General features: G+C 42.4%; 1 protein-coding gene across 2 annotated transcripts in view; it reads right to left on the bottom strand.

Annotated features, from left to right (window-relative positions):
* homer1b (homer scaffold protein 1b) overlaps positions 1-21,959 on the bottom strand; it is a 125,297-nt gene that overhangs the window by 13,182 nt on the left and 90,156 nt on the right. For both annotated transcript variants that reach the window (XM_046346508.1, XM_046346507.1), the window contains 3 exons: positions 15,500-15,656; positions 15,255-15,365; positions 2,466-2,546 (listed from right to left, as the gene is read on the bottom strand). In XM_046346508.1, the coding sequence (XP_046202464.1) occupies positions 2,466-2,546; positions 15,255-15,365; positions 15,500-15,656 (349 nt within the window). The remainder of the gene's footprint in view (positions 1-2,465; positions 2,547-15,254; positions 15,366-15,499; positions 15,657-21,959) is intronic.

Consider the following 21,959-nt stretch of genomic DNA (forward strand, 5'->3'; position numbering starts at 1 on the left):
AGTGTATGTATGATATATCATTTTCTAGCTCTGAGTTTCCACCTTTATCCCATGTAAAAAAAAAACACAATTTCAAATTTTGCTACATAAGACCAAATCAAGCCAGTTGGTCACATAAGGCCTACATTTATGCAGCGGAGGTTGCAGGATCAGATGGAAAGCATGATATGTCTCTAGCCTTTTTGTTCCTCACAAATATATAATTAATTTGCCAGAATATGTTACATCGTCATCCCATAAGTATTGAAAGTACTGCATTGTTACAGCTAACTTTAGACATATAGCCAGTACCACTGAGGTATAACATTATAACCGACCCAAACACCTAGGCCTATCTGAAATATAAAAATGATCAACGAAATCACCAGGTAGCCTATTGTTGTGGCAAAGATGTGTTCATACAGATTCCTAAACGGTACTTTATATGGATAATATTAATATTAAAAAAGAGCTTGTCACATCTACTCCGGCACACGACACACTGGTCCTGGGATTCATCATCATGCACACCTGGCATCCTTCATTATGCGTACCTGCAGATCATCATAATTCACACCTAGACACCATTACCGTCTTCATTACCTCCCTTTATATGTCCCTCCATTATGTTAATTCCCCAGTTGGTATTGTTTCCTGTTATCTCGCCACTGTCACGCTGTCTTGTTTCATGTTTTTTTATTAATTGTTTCACCTGCACTTGCTTCTCGACTCACAGGGGAGAATGAGTAGATGACCAATCAGATCAGTAGCAATTTACAGCCAATCAAAGGTTGTATGAACTCACATTTGAATGAACTGCAGTTTACCACAGTGCACTTTGTTTTTATCATGGGTGAAAGGTTTTGCACTAATCACTGCTTCCTTTATCATAAAGTAGGATAGTCCTGTTTGATGTTGCATAGGTGAAAACTTTGCATCCTGTTAATTTATAAAGCCTTTTTGCAAAAACTCCTGCATTACTTAACATTGCTACTACTAACATTGCTACTACTAACGCTCGAGATACCATACGCAGTCACAGGGATGGCTAATACTTGAAATTCCGTCTGTTACATTAGATAAAAGGGTCATTCCACAAAAATAGTGCTTTTTGCGTCCCTTTGATATTTTAAGTAGACATGCACCAATATTGATTTTTAAACGCCTGTTATATTAAATTAAATGCCTTTTAATATAGACCACATGAGTCAATAAATCAAGATTTTTTATATGAAAAGACTTCCTAAAGTGCCAAGTCCCTCTGTGCAATTCTCGTTTGTGACTTATAAGAAGATTTTAACCCACTTAACCACAATATTTCTCCATGTTAAAGCACTAATTATTTGTTTCTTTGACAGTCATTTCTGAAGATTATGATTTATTTCATGTGGTTAGTGATTCATTTACGTCTGTCCTTAATTTTAAGGTCAACCTTGTTACGTGAACTGAACTCTCATTTTAATATGAAACTATTCATTTTTAAAATGGAATTTAAAATTCAAATCATATTGTAAAAGCAGGTGGGCTGGTTCTTCTCTTTTCCTTATGTTTTGTGAGTGGGTTGAGCATAACACGTCAACCCTGTTACCCATAGATAGACAGGCTAAAAATGTTTGAACATATACATTGTTTTTGTGAACCCTGTATTCAATTGCTGAAATGTTCAACCCTGTTACGGTCAACTCTGTTACTTTACAGTTGGATGCATTGGTGCCCTTTGGGCAATTCAGATTTTTGTATTTTGTATTTTCTATGCTCCTATACTGCCTTGATTATGTAATTGTTGAGATGCAGGGATCCCTTGCAAAAGAGACCTTGGTCTCAATGGGAATACTGTTACAATATAGGTTAAGGGCTCGATTCAATCCGTAGCGCTGAAGATCCGCATCATACGGTTGAAATTTAAAGGTCATTTTTCGATTGAGCTGACATATGCAGCGGTTACCGTGAATGCAGTCTCTGCAAACGCAGTAAACATGCCTTTGTATGGCAATCATGCAACAACGCAGGTCTTACACGCTACGGATTGAATTGATCCCTAATTAAAAATAAAACATACTGTGCAAATCAGAAGATAGGTAGAGAGAGTTGTAATGATTATTATATATGGGGTAGTTTAGTGTATCCACATAGATAGACAGCACAAAGATGTGTTTTCAAAACTTGTTAAATTAGCAACAGCTAGCTCTGGTCCAGGGTGTTATGGGCTGCTTACTGATGTGAAACATAAACAAATGCACATTGGTGCTGTTGTGTTCCTAACAGTTCGATTGAAAAGTTACTATTTTTCCAAATAATTATCATCCATCATCCGCAACTTGTGTTGTGAAATCTGTTGTGAATGTATTGTAATGTTTTAAAAATTGTATAACTGCCTTCATTTTGCTGGACCCCATGAAGAGTAGCTGCTGCCTTGGCAGCAGCTAATGGGGATCCATAATAAATACAAATACAAAAGTCTAAAGCAACTGGTACAATGTACTCACCTGTAGTTTCTGTGTCAAGGAGTGTCTCTGCTCTAGCAGCTCGTTAGCGTTCTCCACTTCCTCTTTCAACCGCTCCATTTCCTGTGGGTGAGACAGGGAGTTTCAGAGAATCAAGATACACATTGTTACAGATTGTTATTTGCTATAAAGTGCATTCGGAAAGTATTCAGACCCCTACCCTGTCAAGATGTGTCTAAAGGTGAAGTCAGGTGCAGGAGAGCAGAGTATTATAAATAAAGCGCACTTTATTAAAGTTCCAAAACAGGAGCACAACAAAACAAACGCGCTCAAAAACACGGGACAATAAAGTAAAGCGCTAAAGACCATCGTATGACATGAAAACAATTACACACAACACATGATGGGAAATATGTCATGCAGGTGAAAGAGGACCCAAAAGCGACTTGGCGAAAACAGTCTTTAATCCAGTAAAGTAAATACAATCAAAAAACACAACTTTCACTCGAAATGACGAGGACAAACTGGAGACTCGATCTTGAACAGCAGGTGAACAGCAGGTTGCCTCGGGAAGGCACTTGAACCAAACAGACTCAGACACCTGCTCACCACGCAGCATCTGAGGAAAACACGACACGACAGGGCGATACACAAACACAGCACGGTGAATTCTAGACAAGGAACCGACAGAGCAGAAACGAATAACAAGGAGAGAAATAGGGACTCTAATCAGGGAAAAGGATCGGGAACAGGTGTGGGAAGACTAAATGATTGATTAGGGGAATAGGAACAGCTGGGAGCAGGAACGGAACGATAGAGAGAAGAGAGAGCGGGAGAGTGAGAGAGGGAGGGGGAGAGAGAGGGATAGAAAGAGGGAAAGAACCTAATAAGACCAGCAGAGGGAAACGAATAGAAGGAGAAGAACAGGGACAAGGCATGATAATCAATGACAAAACATGACAGTACCCCCCACTCACCGAGCGCCTCCTGGCGCACTCGAGGAGGAATCCTGGCGGCAACGGAGGAAATCATCAATGAGTGAACGGTCCAGCACGTCCCGAGACGGAACCCAACTCCTCTCCTCAGGACCGTAACCCTCCCAATCCACTAAGTATTGGTGACCCCGTCCCCGAGAACGCATGTCCATGATCTTATGTACCTTGTAAATAGGTGCGCTCTCGACAAGGACGGGAGGGGGAGGGAAGACGAACGGGAGTGCGAAGAAAGGGCTTGACACAGGAGACATGGAAGACAGGATGGACGCGACGAAGATGTCGCGGAAGAAGCAGTCGCACAGCGACAGGATTGACGACCTGGGAGACACGGAACGGACCAATGAACCGCGGAGTCAACTTACGAGAAGCTGTCGTAAGAGGAAGGTTGCGAGTGGAAAGCCACACTCTCTGGCCGCAACAATACCTTGGACTCTTAATCCTGCGTTTATTGGCGGCTCTCACAGTCTGTGCCCTGTAACGGCAAAGTGCAGACCTCACCCTCCTCCAGGTGCGCTCACAACATTGGACAAACGCTTGAGCGGAGGGAACGCTGGACTCGGCAAGCTGGGATGAGAACAGAGGAGGCTGGTAACCCAGACTACTCTGAAACGGAGATAACCCGGTAGCAGACGAAGGAAGCTAATTGTGAGCGTATTCTGCCCAGGGGAGCTGTTCTGCCCAAGACGCAGGGTTTCTGAAAGAAAGGCTGCGTAGTATGCGACCAATCGTCTGATTGGCCCTCTCTGCTTGACCGTTAGACTGGGGATGAAACCCGGAAGAGAGACTGACGGACGCACCAATCAAACGACAGAACTCCCTCCAAAACTGTGACGTGAATTGCGGGCCTCTGTCTGAAACGGCGTCTAACGGGAGGCCATGAATTCTGAATACATTCTCGATAATGATTTGTGCCGTCTCCTTAGCGGAAGGAAGTTTAGCGAGGGGAATGAAATGTGCCGCCTTAGAGAACCTATCGACAACCGTAAGAATCACAGTCTTCCCCGCAGACAAAGGCAGACCGGTAATGAAGTCTAGGGCGATGTGAGACCATGGTCGAGAAGGAATGGGGAGCGGTCTGAGACGACCGGCAGGAGGAGAGTTACCCGACTTAGTCTGCGCGCAGTCCAAACAAGCAGCCACGAAACGGCGCGTGTCACGCTCCTGAGTCGGCCACCAAAAGCGCTGGCGAATAGACGCAAGAGTGCCTCGAACACCGGGATGACCAGCTAACTTGGCAGAGTGAGCCCACTGAAGAACAGCCAGACGAGTGGAAACAGGAACGAAAAGGAGGTTACTAGGACAAGCGCGCGGCGACGCAGTGTGCGTGAGTGCTTGCTTAACCTGTCTTTCAATTCCCCAGACTGTTAACCCGACAACACGCCCATAAGGAAGAATCCCCTCGGGATCAGTAGAAGCCACAGAAGAACTAAACAGACGGGATAAGGCATCAGGCTTGGTGTTCTTGCTACCCGGACGGTAAGAAATCACAAACTCGAAACGAGCGAAAAACAACGCCCAACGAGCTTGACGGGCATTAAGTCGTTTGGCAGAACGGATGTACTCAAGGTTCTTATGGTCTGTCCAAACGACAAAAGGAACGGTCGCCCCTCCAACCACTGTCGCCATTCGCCTAGGGCTAAGCGGATGGCGAGCAGTTCACGGTTACCCACATCATAGTTGCGCTCAGATGGCGACAGGCGATGAGAAAAATAAGCGCAAGGATGAACCTTATCGTCAGACTGGAAGCGCTGGGATAGAATGGCTCCCACGCCTACCTCTGAAGCGTCAACCTCGACAATGAATTGTCTAGTGACGTCAGGAGTAACGAGGATAGGAGCGGACGTAAAACGTTCTTTTAGAAGATCAAAAGCTCCCTGGGCGGAACCGGACCACTTAAAACACGTCTTGACAGAAGTAAGAGCTGTGAGAGGGGCAGCAACTTGACCGAAATTACGAATGAAACGCCGATAGAAATTAGCGAAACCTAAAAAGCGCTGCAACTCGACACGTGACCTTGGAACGGGCCAATCACTGACAGCTTGGACCTTAGCGGAATCCATCTGAATGCCTTCAGCGGAAATAACGGAACCGAGAAAAGTAACGGAGGAGACATGAAAAGAGCACTTCTCAGCCTTTACGTAGAGACAATTCTCTAAAAGGCGCTGTAGAACACGTCGAACGTGCTGAACATGAATCTCGAGTGACGGAGAAAAAATCAGGATATCGTCAAGATAGACAAAAACAAAGATGTTCAGCATGTCTCTCAGAACATCATTAACTAATGCCTGAAAAACAGCTGGCGCATTGGCGAGACCAAACGGCAGAACCCGGTACTCAAAATGCCCTAACGGAGTGTTAAACGCCGTTTTCCACTCGTCCCCCTCTCTGATGCGCACGAGATGGTAAGCGTTACGAAGGTCCAACTTAGTAAAGCACCTGGCTCCCTGCAGAATCTCGAAGGCTGATGACATAAGGGGAAGCGGATAACGATTCTTAACCGTTATGTCATTCAGCCCTCGATAATTCACGCAGGGGCGCAGAGTACCGTCCTTCTTCTTAACAAAAAAGAACCCCGCCCCGGCCGGAGAGGAAGAAGGCACTATGGTACCGGCGTCAAGAGACACAGACAAATAATCCTCGAGAGCCTTACGTTCGGGAGCCGACAGAGAGTATAGTCTACCCCGAGGAGGAGTGGTCCCCAGAAGGAGATCAATACTACAATCATACGACCGGTGAGGAGGAAGGGAGTTGGCTCGGGACCGACTGAAGACCGTGCGCAGATCATGATATTCCTCCGGCACTCCTGTCAAATCGCCAGGTTCCTCCTGAGAAGTAGGGACAGAAGAAACGGGAGGGATGGCAGACATTAAACACTTCACATGACAAGAAACGTTCCAGGATAGGATAGAATTACTAGACCAATTAATAGAAGGATTATGACATACTAGCCAGGGATGACCCAAAACAACAGGTGTAAACGGTGAACGAAAAATCAAAAAAGAAATAGTCTCACTGTGGTTACCAGATACTGTGAGGGTTAAAGGTAGTGTCTCAAATCTGATACTGGGAAGATGACTACCATCTAAGGCGAACATGGGCGTAGGCTTCTCTAACTCTCTGAAAGGAATGTCATGTTTCCGAACCCATGCTTCGTCCATGAAACAACCCTCAGCCCCAGAGTCTATCAAGGCACTACATGTAGCACCCGAACCGGTCCAGCGTAGATGGACCGACAAAGTAGTACAGGATTTTGATGGAGAGACTTGAGTAGTTGCGCTCACCTGTAGCCCTCCGCTTACAGATGAGCTCTGGCTTTACTGGACATGAATTAACAAAATGTCCAGCAACTCCGCAATAGAGGCACAGGCGGTTGGTGATCCTCCGTTCCCTCTCCTTAGTCGAGATGCGAATCCCTCCCAGCTGCATGGGCTCAGTCTCTGAGCCAGAGGAGGGAGATGGTTGCGATGCGGAGCAGGGAAACACCGTTGATGCGAGCTCTCTTCCACGAGCCCGGTGACGAAGATCTACCCGTCGTTCTATGCGGATGGCGAGAGCAATCAAAGAGTCCACATCTGAAGGAACCTCCCGGGAGAGAATCTCATCCTTAACCACTGCGTGGAGTCCCTCCAGAAAACGAGCGAGCAGCGCCGGCTCGTTCCACTCACTAGAGGCAGCAAGAGTGCGAAACTCAATAGAATAATCCGTTATGGACCGTTCACCTTGGCATAGGGAAGCCAGGGCCCTAGAAGCCTCCCTACCAAAAACTGAACGGTCAAAAACCCGAATCATCTCCTCTTTAAAGTTCTGGTACTTGTTAGAGCAATCAGCCCTTGCCTCCCAGATAGCTGTGCCCCATTCTCGAGCCCGGCCAGTAAGGAGTGAAATGACGTAAGCAACCCGAGCTCTCTCTCTAGAGTATGTGTTGGGTTGGAGAGAGAACACAATCTCACACTGCGTGAGAAAGGAGCGGCACTCAGTGGGCTGCCCGGAGTAGCAAGGTGGGTTATTAACCCTAGGTTCTGGAGGCTCGGCAGGCCAGGAAGTAACAGGTGGCACGAGACGAAGACTCTGGAACTGTCCAGAGAGGTCGGAAACCTGAGCGGCCAGGTTCTCCACGGCATGGCGAGCAGCAGACAATTCCTGCTCGTGTCTGCCGAGCATGGCTCCTTGGATCACGACGGCAGTGTAACGAGCGTCTGAAGTCGCTGGGTCCATTCCTTGGTCGGTTCCTTCTGTCATGCAGGTGAAAGAGGACCCAAAAGCGACTTGGCGAAAACAGAGTCTTTAATCCAGTAAAGTAAATACAATCAAAAAACACAACTTTCACTCGAAATGACGAGGACAAACTGGAGACTCGATCTTGAACAGCAGGTGAACTGCAGGTTGCCTCGGGAAGGCACTTGAACCAAACAGACTCAGACACCTGCTCACCACGCAGCATCTGAGGAAAACACGACACGACAGGGCGATACACAAACACAGCACGGTGAATTCTAGACAAGGAACCGACAGAGCAGAAACGAATAACAAGGAGAGAAATAGGGACTCTAATCAGGGAAAAGGATCGGGAACAGGTGTGGGAAGACTAAATGATTGATTAGGGGAATAGGAACAGCTGGGAGCAGGAACGGAACGATAGAGAGAAGAGAGAGCGGGAGAGTGAGAGAGGGAGGGGGAGAGAGAGGGATAGAAAGAGGGAAAGAACCTAATAAGACCAGCAGAGGGAAACGAATAGAAGGAGAAGAACAGGGACAAGGCATGATAATCAATGACAAAACATGACAAAATATAGGGTTAAATACAATTAGATTGATTGGGGAAATGAAAACCAGATGTGTATGAAAACCAGACAAGACAAATGGATATATAGAAAATGGAGCGGTGATGGCTAGAATGCCGGTGACGTAGATCGCTGAACGCTGCCCGAACAAGGAGAGGAGCCGAATTCAATGGAAGTGACGTTCCCTTTTTCTATATTATGTTACGTTACAACCTTAAATAAAATGTATTAAATAAATAAAAAATCCTCATCAATCTACACACAATACCGCATATTGACAAAGCGAAAACAGTTTTTTTTTAATGTTTGCAAATGTATCATAAATAGAAATACCTTATTTACATACAGTGGGGCAAAAAAGTATTTAGTCAGCCACCAATTGTGCAAGTTCTCCCACTTAAAAAGATGAGAGAGGCCTGTCATTTTCATCATAGGTACACTTCAACAATGACAGACAAAATGAGAAAAAAAAATCCAGAAAATCACATTGTAGGATTTTTAATTAATTTATTCGCAAATTCAGACCCTTTGCTATGAAACTCAAAATGTCCATTGAACATCCTGAGATGTCTCTACAACTTGATTGGAGTCCACCTGTGGTAAATTCAATTGATTGGGCATGATTTGGAAAGACACACACCTGTCTACAGTGGGCTCCAAAATTACTGGCACTGCACAAACAATACTTAAAAGAAATATAAACAACACAATTATAGAGATAAACTAAAAATACCAACATGTGAGAAATACTGTACTGTATTAATGTTTCAATGGAACACATCAAAATCATTTATTGATTCAATGAAAAATCAATGTCTGGAGTGGGGATAAAATGGCGCCTGAGAGAGAACACTGTGTTCCAGCTCCCGTGGCATTTGTTAATTTCTCTATTTATATTCATTTTCTAGCTTGAAAAAGTGGTAGAATTTGCTAAATAAGTTATCCTACAATGAGTCTTGACGGCTATTTCTCAAAGATTTCCGGCAACATGACCAGCAGAACTACTAAGAACTCGACCAAAACCACCACACCTGTAGATGTGCGGGAGGAGCTAGCTAACTTTAGCGAAGCTAACACCATTGCGGATCCAGGCACAATGGACCTGGTGATTCAAAGTATGACGGATAACATTACTAAAGTGATCGATGTTAAGATAGGAACGGTCTTGGAAGCAATAGCAGGCCATTCAGCTGAACTATAGAGGGTTGTCAAGCGTGTGGATGAGGTGGAAGGAAGAATTGCTATTGTGGAAACTTCAACTACATCAATGGACACTAAGATAAAGGCACTTGAGAAACAGGTGCGCAAAATAGCAGAGCACATTGACCACTTGGATAATCGAGGACGCAGATGCAATATCCGTGTTGTGGGACTCCCGGAATGTTCTAAAGGGACACGTTCAGTAAATATTTTATGGCTACCTACAAATGGACACTAAGGCTGGTCTTGTGAAGCTGGACAGAGCACATCGCTCTCAAGCACCGATACCCAGTAGTAACCAGCGCTCACGGCCAGTGGTTATTAACCTCTTCAACCTATGGGGGCGCTATGTCATTATTGGATAAAAATTAAGCACAATATTTTGTCACGAAAAGATACTCGACTATGCATATAATTGGCAGCTTTGGAAAGAAAACACTGACGTTTTCGAAACTGCAAAGATATTATCTGTGAGTGCCACAGAACTCATGCTACAGGCGAAACCAAGATGAAACCTCAAACAGGAAATGAGCAGAATTTTTGAGGCTCTGTTTCCCATCGTCTCCTTATATGGCTGTGAATGTGCCATGAATGAACTTGAGCTCTCTGCCGTTCGTCCAAGATGTCTGCAGCATTGTGACGTATTTGTAGGCATATCATTGGAAGATTGACCATAAGAGACGACATTTACCAGGGGTCCGCCCGGTGTCCTGTGTCGAAATTATTGCGTAATCTCTAGGTCCATGTGCGTTCCATTTCTTCAGAAGAGAAAGTCAACTGCCACGATGGATTTATCGTCGATAGATATGTGAAAAACACCTTGAGGATTGATTCTAAACATCGGTTTGCCATGTTTCTGTCGATATTATGGAGTTAATTTGGAAAAAAGTTTGCGTTTTAATGACTTAATTTTTCTTTTTTTTCTTACACAAACGTGATGGAGAAAACGGAGCGATTTGTCAACACAAATAATATTTTTGTAAAACTGAACATTTGCAATCTAACTGAGAGTCTCCTCATTGAAAACATCTGAAGTTCTTCAAAGTTCTTCAAATGTAAATGATTTTATTTGAATGTTTTTCTGGTTTTTGTGAAAATGTTGCCTGCTGAATGCTAACGCTAAATGATACGCTAAATGCTACACAAGCTATCAGTAGTGTTACACAAATGCTTGTTTTGCAATGGTTGAGAAGCATATTTTGAAAATCTGAGATGACAGTGTTGTTAACAAAAATCTAAGCTTGAGAGCTAGCATATTGATTTCATTTCATTTCGATTTTCATGAATAGTTAACGTTGCGTTATGGTAATGAGCTTGAGGCTGTATTCACGATCCCGGATCCGGGATGGCTCGTCGCAACAGGTTAAGTTCCACAACTTCACCGACAAGCAACGCTTCATGGATGCGTCCAGACGTATCGGTTCTGATGGTAGTCAAGGTCCAAGGGTCTCATTCTTCAATGATTATTCCACAGCGGTGAAGACGCAAGGCATTTGATGAGGTGAAGGATCGAATCAAGAAAATGAAGATGGACTACCCACTGCTGTACCCAGCCACATTGAAGATTATGGTCAACGGATCGCCTAAAAAACGACACACCTGAAGATGCTTCTGCGTTTATTGACTCTCTCAGGTAAACAACTTTAAGCTGCACCTCCGCAGCATTGGATAACTTTTTTATTTGAATCTGATCAAGCAGTGATGTGAGTTCTCAAGTTCTCCTGTTCAGTAATAGGGAAAGAGGCATTGCCGTGCCCTCTTCATGACTGCGTTGGTGTGTGTGGACCATGATAGATCGTTAGTGATGTGGACACCAAGGAACATGAAGCTCTTGACCCACTCCACTACAGTCATGTCAATGTGAATGGGGGCGTGCTTGGCCCTCTGTTTCCTGTAACCCATGATCAGTTCCTTGGTCTTGCTGACATTGGGGGAGAAGTTGTTGTCCTGGCATCACACTGTCAGGCCTACCAGCATCGTGTACTCAGCAAACTTAATGATAGTGTTGGAGGTCATGCACGGCCACGCAGTCGTGGATGACCAAGAAGTACAGGAGGAGACTAAGAATGCACCCCTGAGGGGCCCCCGTATTGAAAGGATATGTTGCCTACCCCTCACCACTTGGGGGTGGCCCGTTAGGAAGTCCAAGATCCAGTTGCATAGGGAGGTTGTCAGTCCCAGGGTCCTTACCTTAGTGATGAGCTTGGAGGGCACTATATGGTGTTTAATGCTGTGCTGTAGTCAATGAACAGCATTCTGACATAGGTGCTCCTTTTGTCCAGGTGGTAGAGGGCAGTGTGAAGTAAAATAGAGATTTCGTAATCTGTGGATCTGTTTGGACGGTATGCAAATTGGAATGGGTACTGGGTTTCTGGAATGATTGTGTTGATGTGAGCCATGACCAGACTTTCAAAGCTTTTGATCACTACAGATGTGAGTGCTTAAGGGCTATAATCATTTAGACAGCTTACAGTACCTTGGTGTTCTTGGGCACAGGGACTAGGGTGGTCTACTTGAAACATGTAGGTATTAGAGACTGGGTCAAGGAGAGATTGAAAATGTCAGTGAAGACACTTGTCAGCTGGTCAGCATATAATCTGAGCACATCTCCTGATAGTAAGTGAATGTTGACCTGTTTAAAGGTCTTACATCGGCTATGGAGAGCATGATCCCAAGGTCATCCAGGACAGCTGGTGCTCTCATGCATTGTTCAGTGTTGGTTGCCTGGAAGCGAGCAAAGAATGCATTTAGCTCTTCTGGTAGGCTCGCGTCACTGGGCAGCTTGCGGCTGGGTTTCCTTTTGTAATCCGTGATAGTTTGCAAGACATGCCGTTGCCTGTTTTCATTGTTCCGAGGTCATAGTCCGAATTAGTGTTCTCCGCCTTGAAAGAGGAAGCTCAAGCTCTTAGCTCAGTGCAGATGTTGCTTGTAATTCATGGCTTCTGGTTGGGATACAGTGCCTTCAATAAGTCATATTTTTATAAATATATATATTTGACCCTTATTTTACCAGGTAAGTTGACTGAGAACACATTCTCATTCACAGCAATGGGAATTAGTTACAGGAGAGATGAGGGGGGATAAAAATAAAAGGCATTATGTTTGGGGCAAATCCAACACATCACTGATCATCACTCTTCATATTTTCAAGCATGGTGGTGGCTGCATCATGTTATGGGTATGCTTGTTATTTGCAAGGACTAGGGAGGTTTTTAGGATAAAAATAAACGGAATACAGATATAAACACAGGCAAAATCCTAGAGAAAAACCTGGTTCAGTCTGCTTTCCAACAGACACTAGGAGACAAATTCAACTTTCAGCAGGACAATAATCTAAAACACAAGGCCAAATCTACACCGGAGTTGCTTACCAAGACAAAATGTAATGTTCCTGAGATTGCCTAGTTCCAGTTTTGGCTTAAATCGGCTTGAAAATATATTTCAAGTCTTGCTGTCTAGCAATTATCAACAATCAACGTGACAGAGCTTAAAGGATTTTATAAAAAGACAAAATGGGCAAATATTGTACAATCGAGGTGTGCAAAGCTCTTAAAGCCCAAAGACTCACAGCTGTTATTGCTGCCAAAGGTGCTTCTAAAACATATTGACTCAAGGGGTGTAAACACACACGTAAATGAGACATTTCTGTATTTCATGTTGAATACATTTGCAAACATTTCTAAAACACGTTTTTGTTTTGTCATTATGGGCTATTGTGTGTAGATGGGTGAGAAAAACAATGAATTCAATCAATTTTGAACACAACAACACAACAAAATGTAACACAACAAAATGTGGAATAAGTCAGGAGGTATTCATACTTTCTGAAGGCACTTCAGGGAGTACCAGATTAATGTGCAGGGGTACGAGGTATTTGAGGTGGATATGTACATAAAGGCAGGATAAAGTGACTAGGCATCATGATAGATAATAATAGTAGTAAAATAAAGAACAGAGTAGCATCGGCAAATGATGAGTGTAAAAGTGTGTGTGTATGTGTATTTTGAGTGTGTGTGTGTGTTGTGTCGGTATGCGTGTGTGTGTATCAATACAGTAACATGAGATCTGTATGTAAAATATTTACATTTTATCATTTCAGTCATTTAGCAGGTTAGACAACCAGATATCACAGTCAAATATATAGGATACGAACATTCAATTCTAGCTAAACATTAAATATATAGCATTTTGCAAAAAAAAACATTTTAATACTAAAATGTATGAATCAGCAAATTTGATAACAGTCATATTTTACACATTGTTGAAGGTACACATAAATATTTTCTGATGATAAAACACAAATGTGAAAAATTGGTGAATATAGCATTGAACGTTACCCTGCTTATAAATATCTGGGTATCTGGATTGACAAGATATCTTCCAAAAATCATATTGATAGGTTAGTTAAAAATTAAGAATTATAATGAGCTTCCTTTATAGGAATAGGGTATGCCTTTCATTAAATAGTAGAAAACAAATTGTTCAGTTGACATTCCGGCTTTACACTATATATCGTCTATATGAATGCAGCTACCACTGTATTGAAGGCAATGGACCCAGTGTGTCATAGCACACCAAGCTTTAATGCAGGCGATAGGTTCAGTACACATCACTGGATTCTGAATCAGAAAGTAGGTTGGCCATCTCCAGTCTCATAGATCAATGCCCCGCTCTTTTTTTGTTTATAAATCCCTCTTGTGCAAACTTTCACCTTACCTTACAGACATACGAGTCACCAGACACGATCATGTCACAATGATCACTATAGGTAAATCTGCATTCAGTTATTTTACGACCTATGTATGGAATGATATGCAGAGCTCTCTGCACCTCCGGTGCCTCTAGAGCAGTTCAGGTTGTTATCAACCAGATTACTCTTTCTCCATATTCCCGAAGGTGTCTACAGCATTGTGACGTAGTTATACACATTTATGTTGAAGAATACACGTAGGCGGAGACATTGCGCAAGTGGTCATCTAATGCTCCCAGAGAAATTCTCGCATAAAAAACAGAGGTAGCCATAACTCCAATCGGTCCAACTGAAAAACGAATTGTCCCGATGGATATATTATCGAATAGATATTTGAAAAACACCTTGAGGATTGATTATAAACAACGTTTGCCATGTTTCTGTCGCTATTATGGAGCTAATTTGGAATATTCTTCGCTGTTTTCGTGACTGCAATTTCCGGGCGATTTCTCAGCCAAACGTGAAGAACAAACAGAGCTATTTCGCCTACAAAAATAATATTTTGGGAAAAAAGGAACATTTGCTATCTAACTGGGAGTCTCGTGAGTGAAAACATCCGAAGCTCATCAAAGGTAAACAATTTAATTTGATTGCTTTTCTGATTTCCGTGACCAAGTTACCTGCTGCTAGCAGGACAAAATGCTATCGATAAAAATGCTATCGATAAACTTACACAAATGCTTGTCTAGCTTTGGCAGTAAAGCATATTTTGAAAATCTGAGATGACAGGGTGATTAACAAAAGGCTAAGCTGTGTCTCAATATATTTCAATTGTGATTTTCATGAATAGGAATATTTTCTAGTAATATTTATGTCCGTTGCGTTATGCTAATTAGTGTTAGATGATGACAACGTCCCGTTCACGGGATGGGGTGTGACTAGAGGTTAATTGAGAACCTCTAACCTCTTTGTTAGGGAATGTGTTTGCTTCTTAAATTGCTTGTAGTATTGTACGTTCTCATTATGTTTAATGGTTGAATGTTGTAAATGTTATAAATTGTGTTCATGCAGAGCTCCGTTGGAAAAGAAGCCTTAGTCCCAATGGGACTCCATGCTCAAATAAAGATCAAATAAAATAGGTGTCTTCAAATATGTCACACACGTACCTCTTCTTTATCCTTCAGAGTGCTTTCCAGTTCCTCAATGGTCTGGTTTAGCTCCATCTTCTGGGATTTGATCACAGGGGTCTGGGTGTTCTGGCACTCTAGCTCAGTCACCTAGACACACATGCACGCACACACACAGACAAAATAAATCAAAAATAAGATACACACATAAACTGAACAAATACCATTGATGCGCCACACACCATTCCCATCTCCCATCTCTCCCATGTCTTCTGCCTCCTCACCCGTTTGTGGAGTCTCTCTGCCTCCTCCTGGTAGGCAGCCAGTTGTTGTTTCCACTGTTTTACGTTAGCCGTGGACTCCAGCAGAGTGGCTGTTAGCTTAGCATTGTTCCCCTTTAGAGCGGATAGCTCTGCCTCCCAGTGCTTATTGATGGAGGGGCTGGGAAAGAGGACACATTAACATGATTACTTTATAAGAACAGAACAAAAGGTAACATACTACAGTGGGGCAAAAAAGTATTTAGTCAGCCACCAATTGTGCAAGTTCCCCCACTTAAAAAGATGAGAGAAGCCTGTAATTTTCATCAGAGGTACACTTCAACTATGACAGACAAAATGGAAGAAAAAAATCCAGAAAATCACATTGTAGGATTTGTAATGAATTTATTTGCAAATGATGGTGGAAAATAAGTATTTGGTCACCTACAAACAAGCAAGATATCTGGCTCGCACAGACCTGTAACTTCTTCTTTAAGAGGCTCCTCTGTCCTCCACTTGTTACCTGTATTAATGGCACCTGTTTGAACTTGTTATCAGTATAAAAGACACCTGTCCACAACCTCAAACAGTCACACTCCAAACTCCACTATGGCCAAGACCAAAGAGCTGTCAAAGGACACCAGAAACAAAATTGTAGACCTGCACCAGGCTGGGAAGACTGAATCTGCAATAGGTAAGCAGCTTGGTTTGAAGAAATCAACTGTGGGATCAATTATTAGGAAATGGAAGACATACAAGACCACTGATAATCTCCCTTCGATCTGGGGCTCCACGCAAGATCTCACCCCGTGGGGTCAAAATGATCACAAGAACGGTGAGCAAAAATCCCAGAACCACACGGGGGGACCTAGTGAATGACCTGCAGAGAGCTGGGACCAAAGTAACAAAGCCTACCATCAGTAACACACTACGCCATCAGAGACTCAAATCCTGCAGTGCCAGACGTGTCCCCCTGCTTAAGCCAGTACATGTCCAGGCCCGTCTGAAGTTTGCTAGAGAGCATTTGGATGATCCAGAAGAAGATTGGGAGAATGTCATATGGTCAGATGAAACCAAAATATAACTTTTTGGTAAAAACTCAACTTGTCGTGTTTGGAGGACAAAGAATGCTGAGTTGCATCCAAAGAACACCATACCTACTGTGAAGCATGGGGGTGGAAACATCATGCGTTGGGGCTGTTTTTCTGCAAAGGGACCAGGACGACTGATCCGTGTAAAGGAAAGAATGAATGGGGCTATGTATTGTGAGATTTTGAGTGAAAACCTCCTTCCATCAGCAAGGGCATTGAAGATGAAACATGGCTGGGTCTTTCAGCATGACAATGATCCCAAACACACCGCCAGGGCAACGAAGGAGTGGCTTCGCAAGAAGCATTTCAAGGTCCAGGAGTGGCCTAGTCAGTCTGCAGATCTCAACCCCATAGAAAATCTTTGGACAGCAACAGCCCCAAAACATCACTGCTCTAGAGGAGATCTGCATGGAGGAATGGGACAAAATACCAGCAACAGTGTGTGAAAACCATGTGAAGACTTACAGAAAATGTTTGACCTCTGTCATTGCCAACAAAGGGTATATAACAAAGTATTGAGATACACTTTTGTTATTCACCAAATACTTATTTTCCACCATAATTTGCAAATAAATTCATAAAAAATCCTACAATGTGATATTCTGGATTTTTTCCCCTCATTTTGTCTGTCATGGTTGAAGTGAACCTATGATGAAAATTACAGCGCTCTCTCATCTTTTTAAGTGGGACAACTTGCACAATTGGTGGCTGACTAAATACTTTTTTGCCCCACTGTATGTGACGATCCGCTGTAATCAGGAGATGAGATCAGTCATGCTGAGACCAAGGTCTCTTTTACAGATGAGCCCTATATCAAACATACACATCAAGTGTACACTGTACTGTACACTGAGTGTACAAACATTAAGAACACCATCCTAATATTGAGGTCACACCCCTCAACTCATTGGGGCATGGAAACTACAAGGTGTCAAAAGCGTTCCACAGGGATGCTGGCCCATGTTGACTCCAATGCTTCCCACAGTTGTGTCAAGTTGGCTGGATGTCCTTTGAGTGGTGGACCATTCTTGGTACACACGGGAAACTGTTTAGCATGAAAATACCAGCAGCGTTGCCGTTCTTGACACAAACCAGTGCGACCTGGCATCTACTACCATGTCCCGTTCCATCAGAAGAAACACCTTGTGTCCTGTTTTTCAGGTAGTTTTCAAACCAAATGCAGGCTGCCTGACTGAGGCCAATTTCAGACAAGTCTACAAATTAATAATAAATGGTCGACAGTGTCGAAAGCCTTCAACAGGTATATGAAAAGGTCAGCACAATGCTGCCTTTTGTCCACGCAATTTACAGTCTCATTTATCACCAAAGAAGCAGCAGATAAAATGCTATATGGCCTGAAACCCGACTGGTGGACAGTTAGAATACATTTTGAAGCTAGAAAATATCTAAGCTGAGTGTTGATTAAAATTTTTTTTAATTGCTAGGCAAGATAGTTAATTTCAGAGGGGCAACCACTTTTGTGGAGAGGAAATCAGGGAATTTAAATCAATCCATTAGGCCCTAATCTGTGAATTTCACATGACTGGGAATACAGATTTGCATCTGTTTAAAATAAAATAGGTGCGTGGATCAGAAAGCAAGTCAGTATCTGGTGTGACCACCATTTGCATCATGCAGCGCAACAAATCTCCTTCGCATAGAGTTGATAATTGTTGATTGTGGCCTGTGGAATGTTGTCCCACTCCTCTTCAATGTGAAGTTGCTGAATACTGACAGGAACTGGAACAAGCTGTCGTACATGTCTATCCAGTGCATCCCAAACATGCTCAATGGGTGGCATGTCTGGTGAATATGCAGGCCATGGAAGAACTGGGACAATTTCAGTTTCTGGGAATGTGGCTGTGCTTTATCATGCTGAAACATGAGGTGATGTCAGCAGATGGATGGTACTACAATGCTCACTAACAGGGATGTAAACAAATTTGTGCACAAAATTTGAGAGAAAAAAGCTTTATGTGCGTATGGAACATTTATGGGATCTTTTATTTCAGGTCATGAAACATGGAACTAACACTTTATATGTTGTGTCTATATTATTGTTCAGTGTATTTCTTAATTGCCTGAAAAGCTGCCAATCAGCTACAATGCGTTCTTCTATTTTTGTCCAAGGCCTGATTTATCGTCATAACAAGATCTGAATGTTCTATAGCGAATCAAGGATTCGTTCAAATTCTAACTGCAAGGCATTTAACACTAGATCCACTGGGCCTCAAGGGACCCTCCTTTTTTCTGACCACAACATTCTAACAGTGTAATTCATTCATTTCATATATGCTAGGGCAAAAACAAAATCACTTGATTGTGTTTATGAAGGTGTTAGGTAACATGTATATAGCCTCGTTATTGTTATGTCATTTTCAATGTTTTTAAATAGGATATCCAATAGGCCTCCCTCTGTAGTAGTAGGATCTCGATGTTACCTCCTCTCCTTGGTGGAGCAACATGCTCAACGCCTGTGTATTTGAGGGAGGAGATGGGATGGTTAGCTTCAACAAAGTGAGCTGCTACTGGATAGTCAGTGTTCTTACACCTGATTGAGCTGCGGTGTTCAGCTATGCATTGTTTAAATTGTATTTTTGTTTGTCCTATGAAGGCTTTCCCACATGAACAGGTGATGAGATAGATTACTCCCTTTATCTTGCATGAGATGATACCCCTGGCAGGGATTTTTCAACCTGTATGTGTGTGTCTGAAGCAGGATGTTTTTGTAGTGCTATTATTGCACTGTGAGCATGAGCCACATTTATAGTTCCCATTTGGAATGGGTGTCAAGAGAGTCTGAGTGGGCTCAGGGTGCAGGTCAAATCTCAGTTATCCCCAATATTGCGACCACACTTATAGACCACCAGTGGGGGTTATTTGATGAGGTGTTACATTTTTTGTCTGAATGCAGAATATGCCAGTGCTTTTTCAGGATTGTTTTCATTTTCTCTGAACACTTGGTGTACTTAGTGCAAAAGACTGTTACATTGTTTTTCTTCTTTGGATTTGTTTTCAGCAATTCCTGTCTTGGTTTTTTAGATATTTTCATCATTGCAACATCAAGAGTTTTTTGTACTTGCTAGTGTACAAGTTCGCCACATCAAAAGTGGCCAGCAGGGTGCCCTCTGGTATCCTTCCTAAGCCCTCTATCAATGAGATCATCTGACTAGTGTCTTTTATATTATATTCTCAACCATCGGTTTAATGCGGTGGTCCACAAATGTAGAAATGTTGAACGTCACAGAGTCAATTGCTGCTACAATGGATGTACCTGGAGGAGACACGTGTGTTTTTAAGCGACTGTATGAAAGGTTGGTATCTTAGGAAATTTCCCACATTGAAATTCACATTCTTTGTTGCTGATTTGTCCTGATTCCAAACAGCTTTCCACTGTGGATGTGATATTATGCTGGAATTGTAGGCTAGGGTTATAATTCAGTTTGTGATAGAAGTCACCTTTAGATAGTTGTCGGCGACATTCATTCATAGTCACATTTGTTTTGTATACAAATTCTTCCTCCTTTGTCACATTTTTGGGGGGATATTTGAATTATATTTTCTATGAACAAGTCTTATAAATTAATATATTATTTATACAGTACATCCAATATGTTCCCCCTGTTGATGATGCTTATTGTGCACTATGGTTGAACCAAAAGATTACATGTAACAAAAATGTAATGAAATTGTAAACAATTAAATATATATGTGAAATGTAATTAAACTATATTGTATATTGATGCTAATCTTATGCTAATGCTAGCAATAGCCTAATATATTCAATATGCTGTAAACTATTGTCTTTAAACAGTTCCACTCAATTCATTCTAATCAACCTAATAATTATGACACACCTCTCACTATTGTCATTGGTTGCACTAATTGCACTGTTTTGTCTACATGACCTGGTTCAAGCATTCATGACATTACCCTGAAGAAGGCACAGTGATGCTGAAACTTTGGTGGTTCACCCAATAAATTACTGGGAGTTTATACATAGAGTGTGCAACCCACTTTGTTTTATAGCTTACAGTTTGTTCACCATTAGTCAGCACCTCTACACTAAATCATTTTCTCTGGATGTGGGCCAGCTCATGCTCTTTATTGGTTTATAAACTTATGATGGTATACTACGTTAACGCTATATGTATGGGCCATTTTGTTACTTGGTAGCTACTAGCAGCAAACCCTATGTTGTGGATAATCTACAGCTATTTTGGACTGTCCATACTGTAACGTTAACATTAGTTAGGCTTCACTAACTAGCGTTACTGTTTTAGGTGGAGCTATTCTTCGCTACTTTTCAAATGAATACGACATAATATTTCACATATCATCTTGATAGATATGCCTTTTGTTGTGATATTTCACACGACATCTTACAAGATATGCCTTTTGTTTTGAGAAATGGCAGAGAGAAGGCATGAGACACTTTGTTTTGTTAAGCGTCGCTTAGGTTAGACTGCTCCCTTTAACCTGACAGTGCTAGGGCTGTTTACTGCCCCTACTGGAGGAATTTGGTGCCCTTATTAAACAGGATACATTTTTGTCAAAAGTTGCTAATATATGCATATAAAAAATATTATCGAATAGAAAACACTCTAAAGCTTCTAAAACCGTTTAAATTTTGTCTCTATGAAAAGCAGAACTGTCAGGGCATGCATTCTCCCAAACTATCTCTTGTCATGATAAAAGTTGGCCCAACATTGACGTCATCGCAAACACCCTTCACAAACAGATACAGCTCTGGGAACAGTTCCTACCTGTTCAGCGCGATTCCTGCTTTCAATGGGGCTTCTCATTGTGAGAATCGCGCGCTCACGGGAGTTTGAGCATGCCGAAAGCTCTCGGTCACGCGAAAAAACAGGTCACTTTTATGCGCGCTCTGGTCAAGTCCTGTCTTTTTTCCCAGATCGATTGAACGATGCCTGTGTTTCTGTTCGTCCTCACAATTGCTGTACACCTTTATAACATGTTAAAGCTTGATTATGAAGTTAGTTTGACAAGTTTACTCGACATATAATATGTAAGTTCGACGTTTTGGTGCGCATCCACTTGACTTTTGGCTACATTTTGACCGAAATGTGTAGTTTTTGAGAACTGAAAGACTTGAAAACTAAACGCTGTTTTGGTAAGTATAATCCCTTCCAGGTCTTTTGATGGAAGAACAGCAAAGGTAAGGGAATATTTATGTGGTAAATTTGGGTTTCTGTGGACTCCAAGATAGAGGAGCCAGAATGCTACATTTGGAGCGCCGACTCCTAGTATAGCCTAGTGAACGCAACCTGTAACGTTAAAAATAAATGTAACACAGCGATTGCATTTAGAAGATGTGTATCTTCCTATACATATGTAGAACATGCATATTTAGTCAAAGTTTATGATGTGTA

This window comes from Oncorhynchus gorbuscha, linkage group LG04 (assembly GCF_021184085.1).
Source record: "Oncorhynchus gorbuscha isolate QuinsamMale2020 ecotype Even-year linkage group LG04, OgorEven_v1.0, whole genome shotgun sequence".
Lineage (NCBI taxonomy): Eukaryota > Metazoa > Chordata > Actinopteri > Salmoniformes > Salmonidae > Oncorhynchus > Oncorhynchus gorbuscha.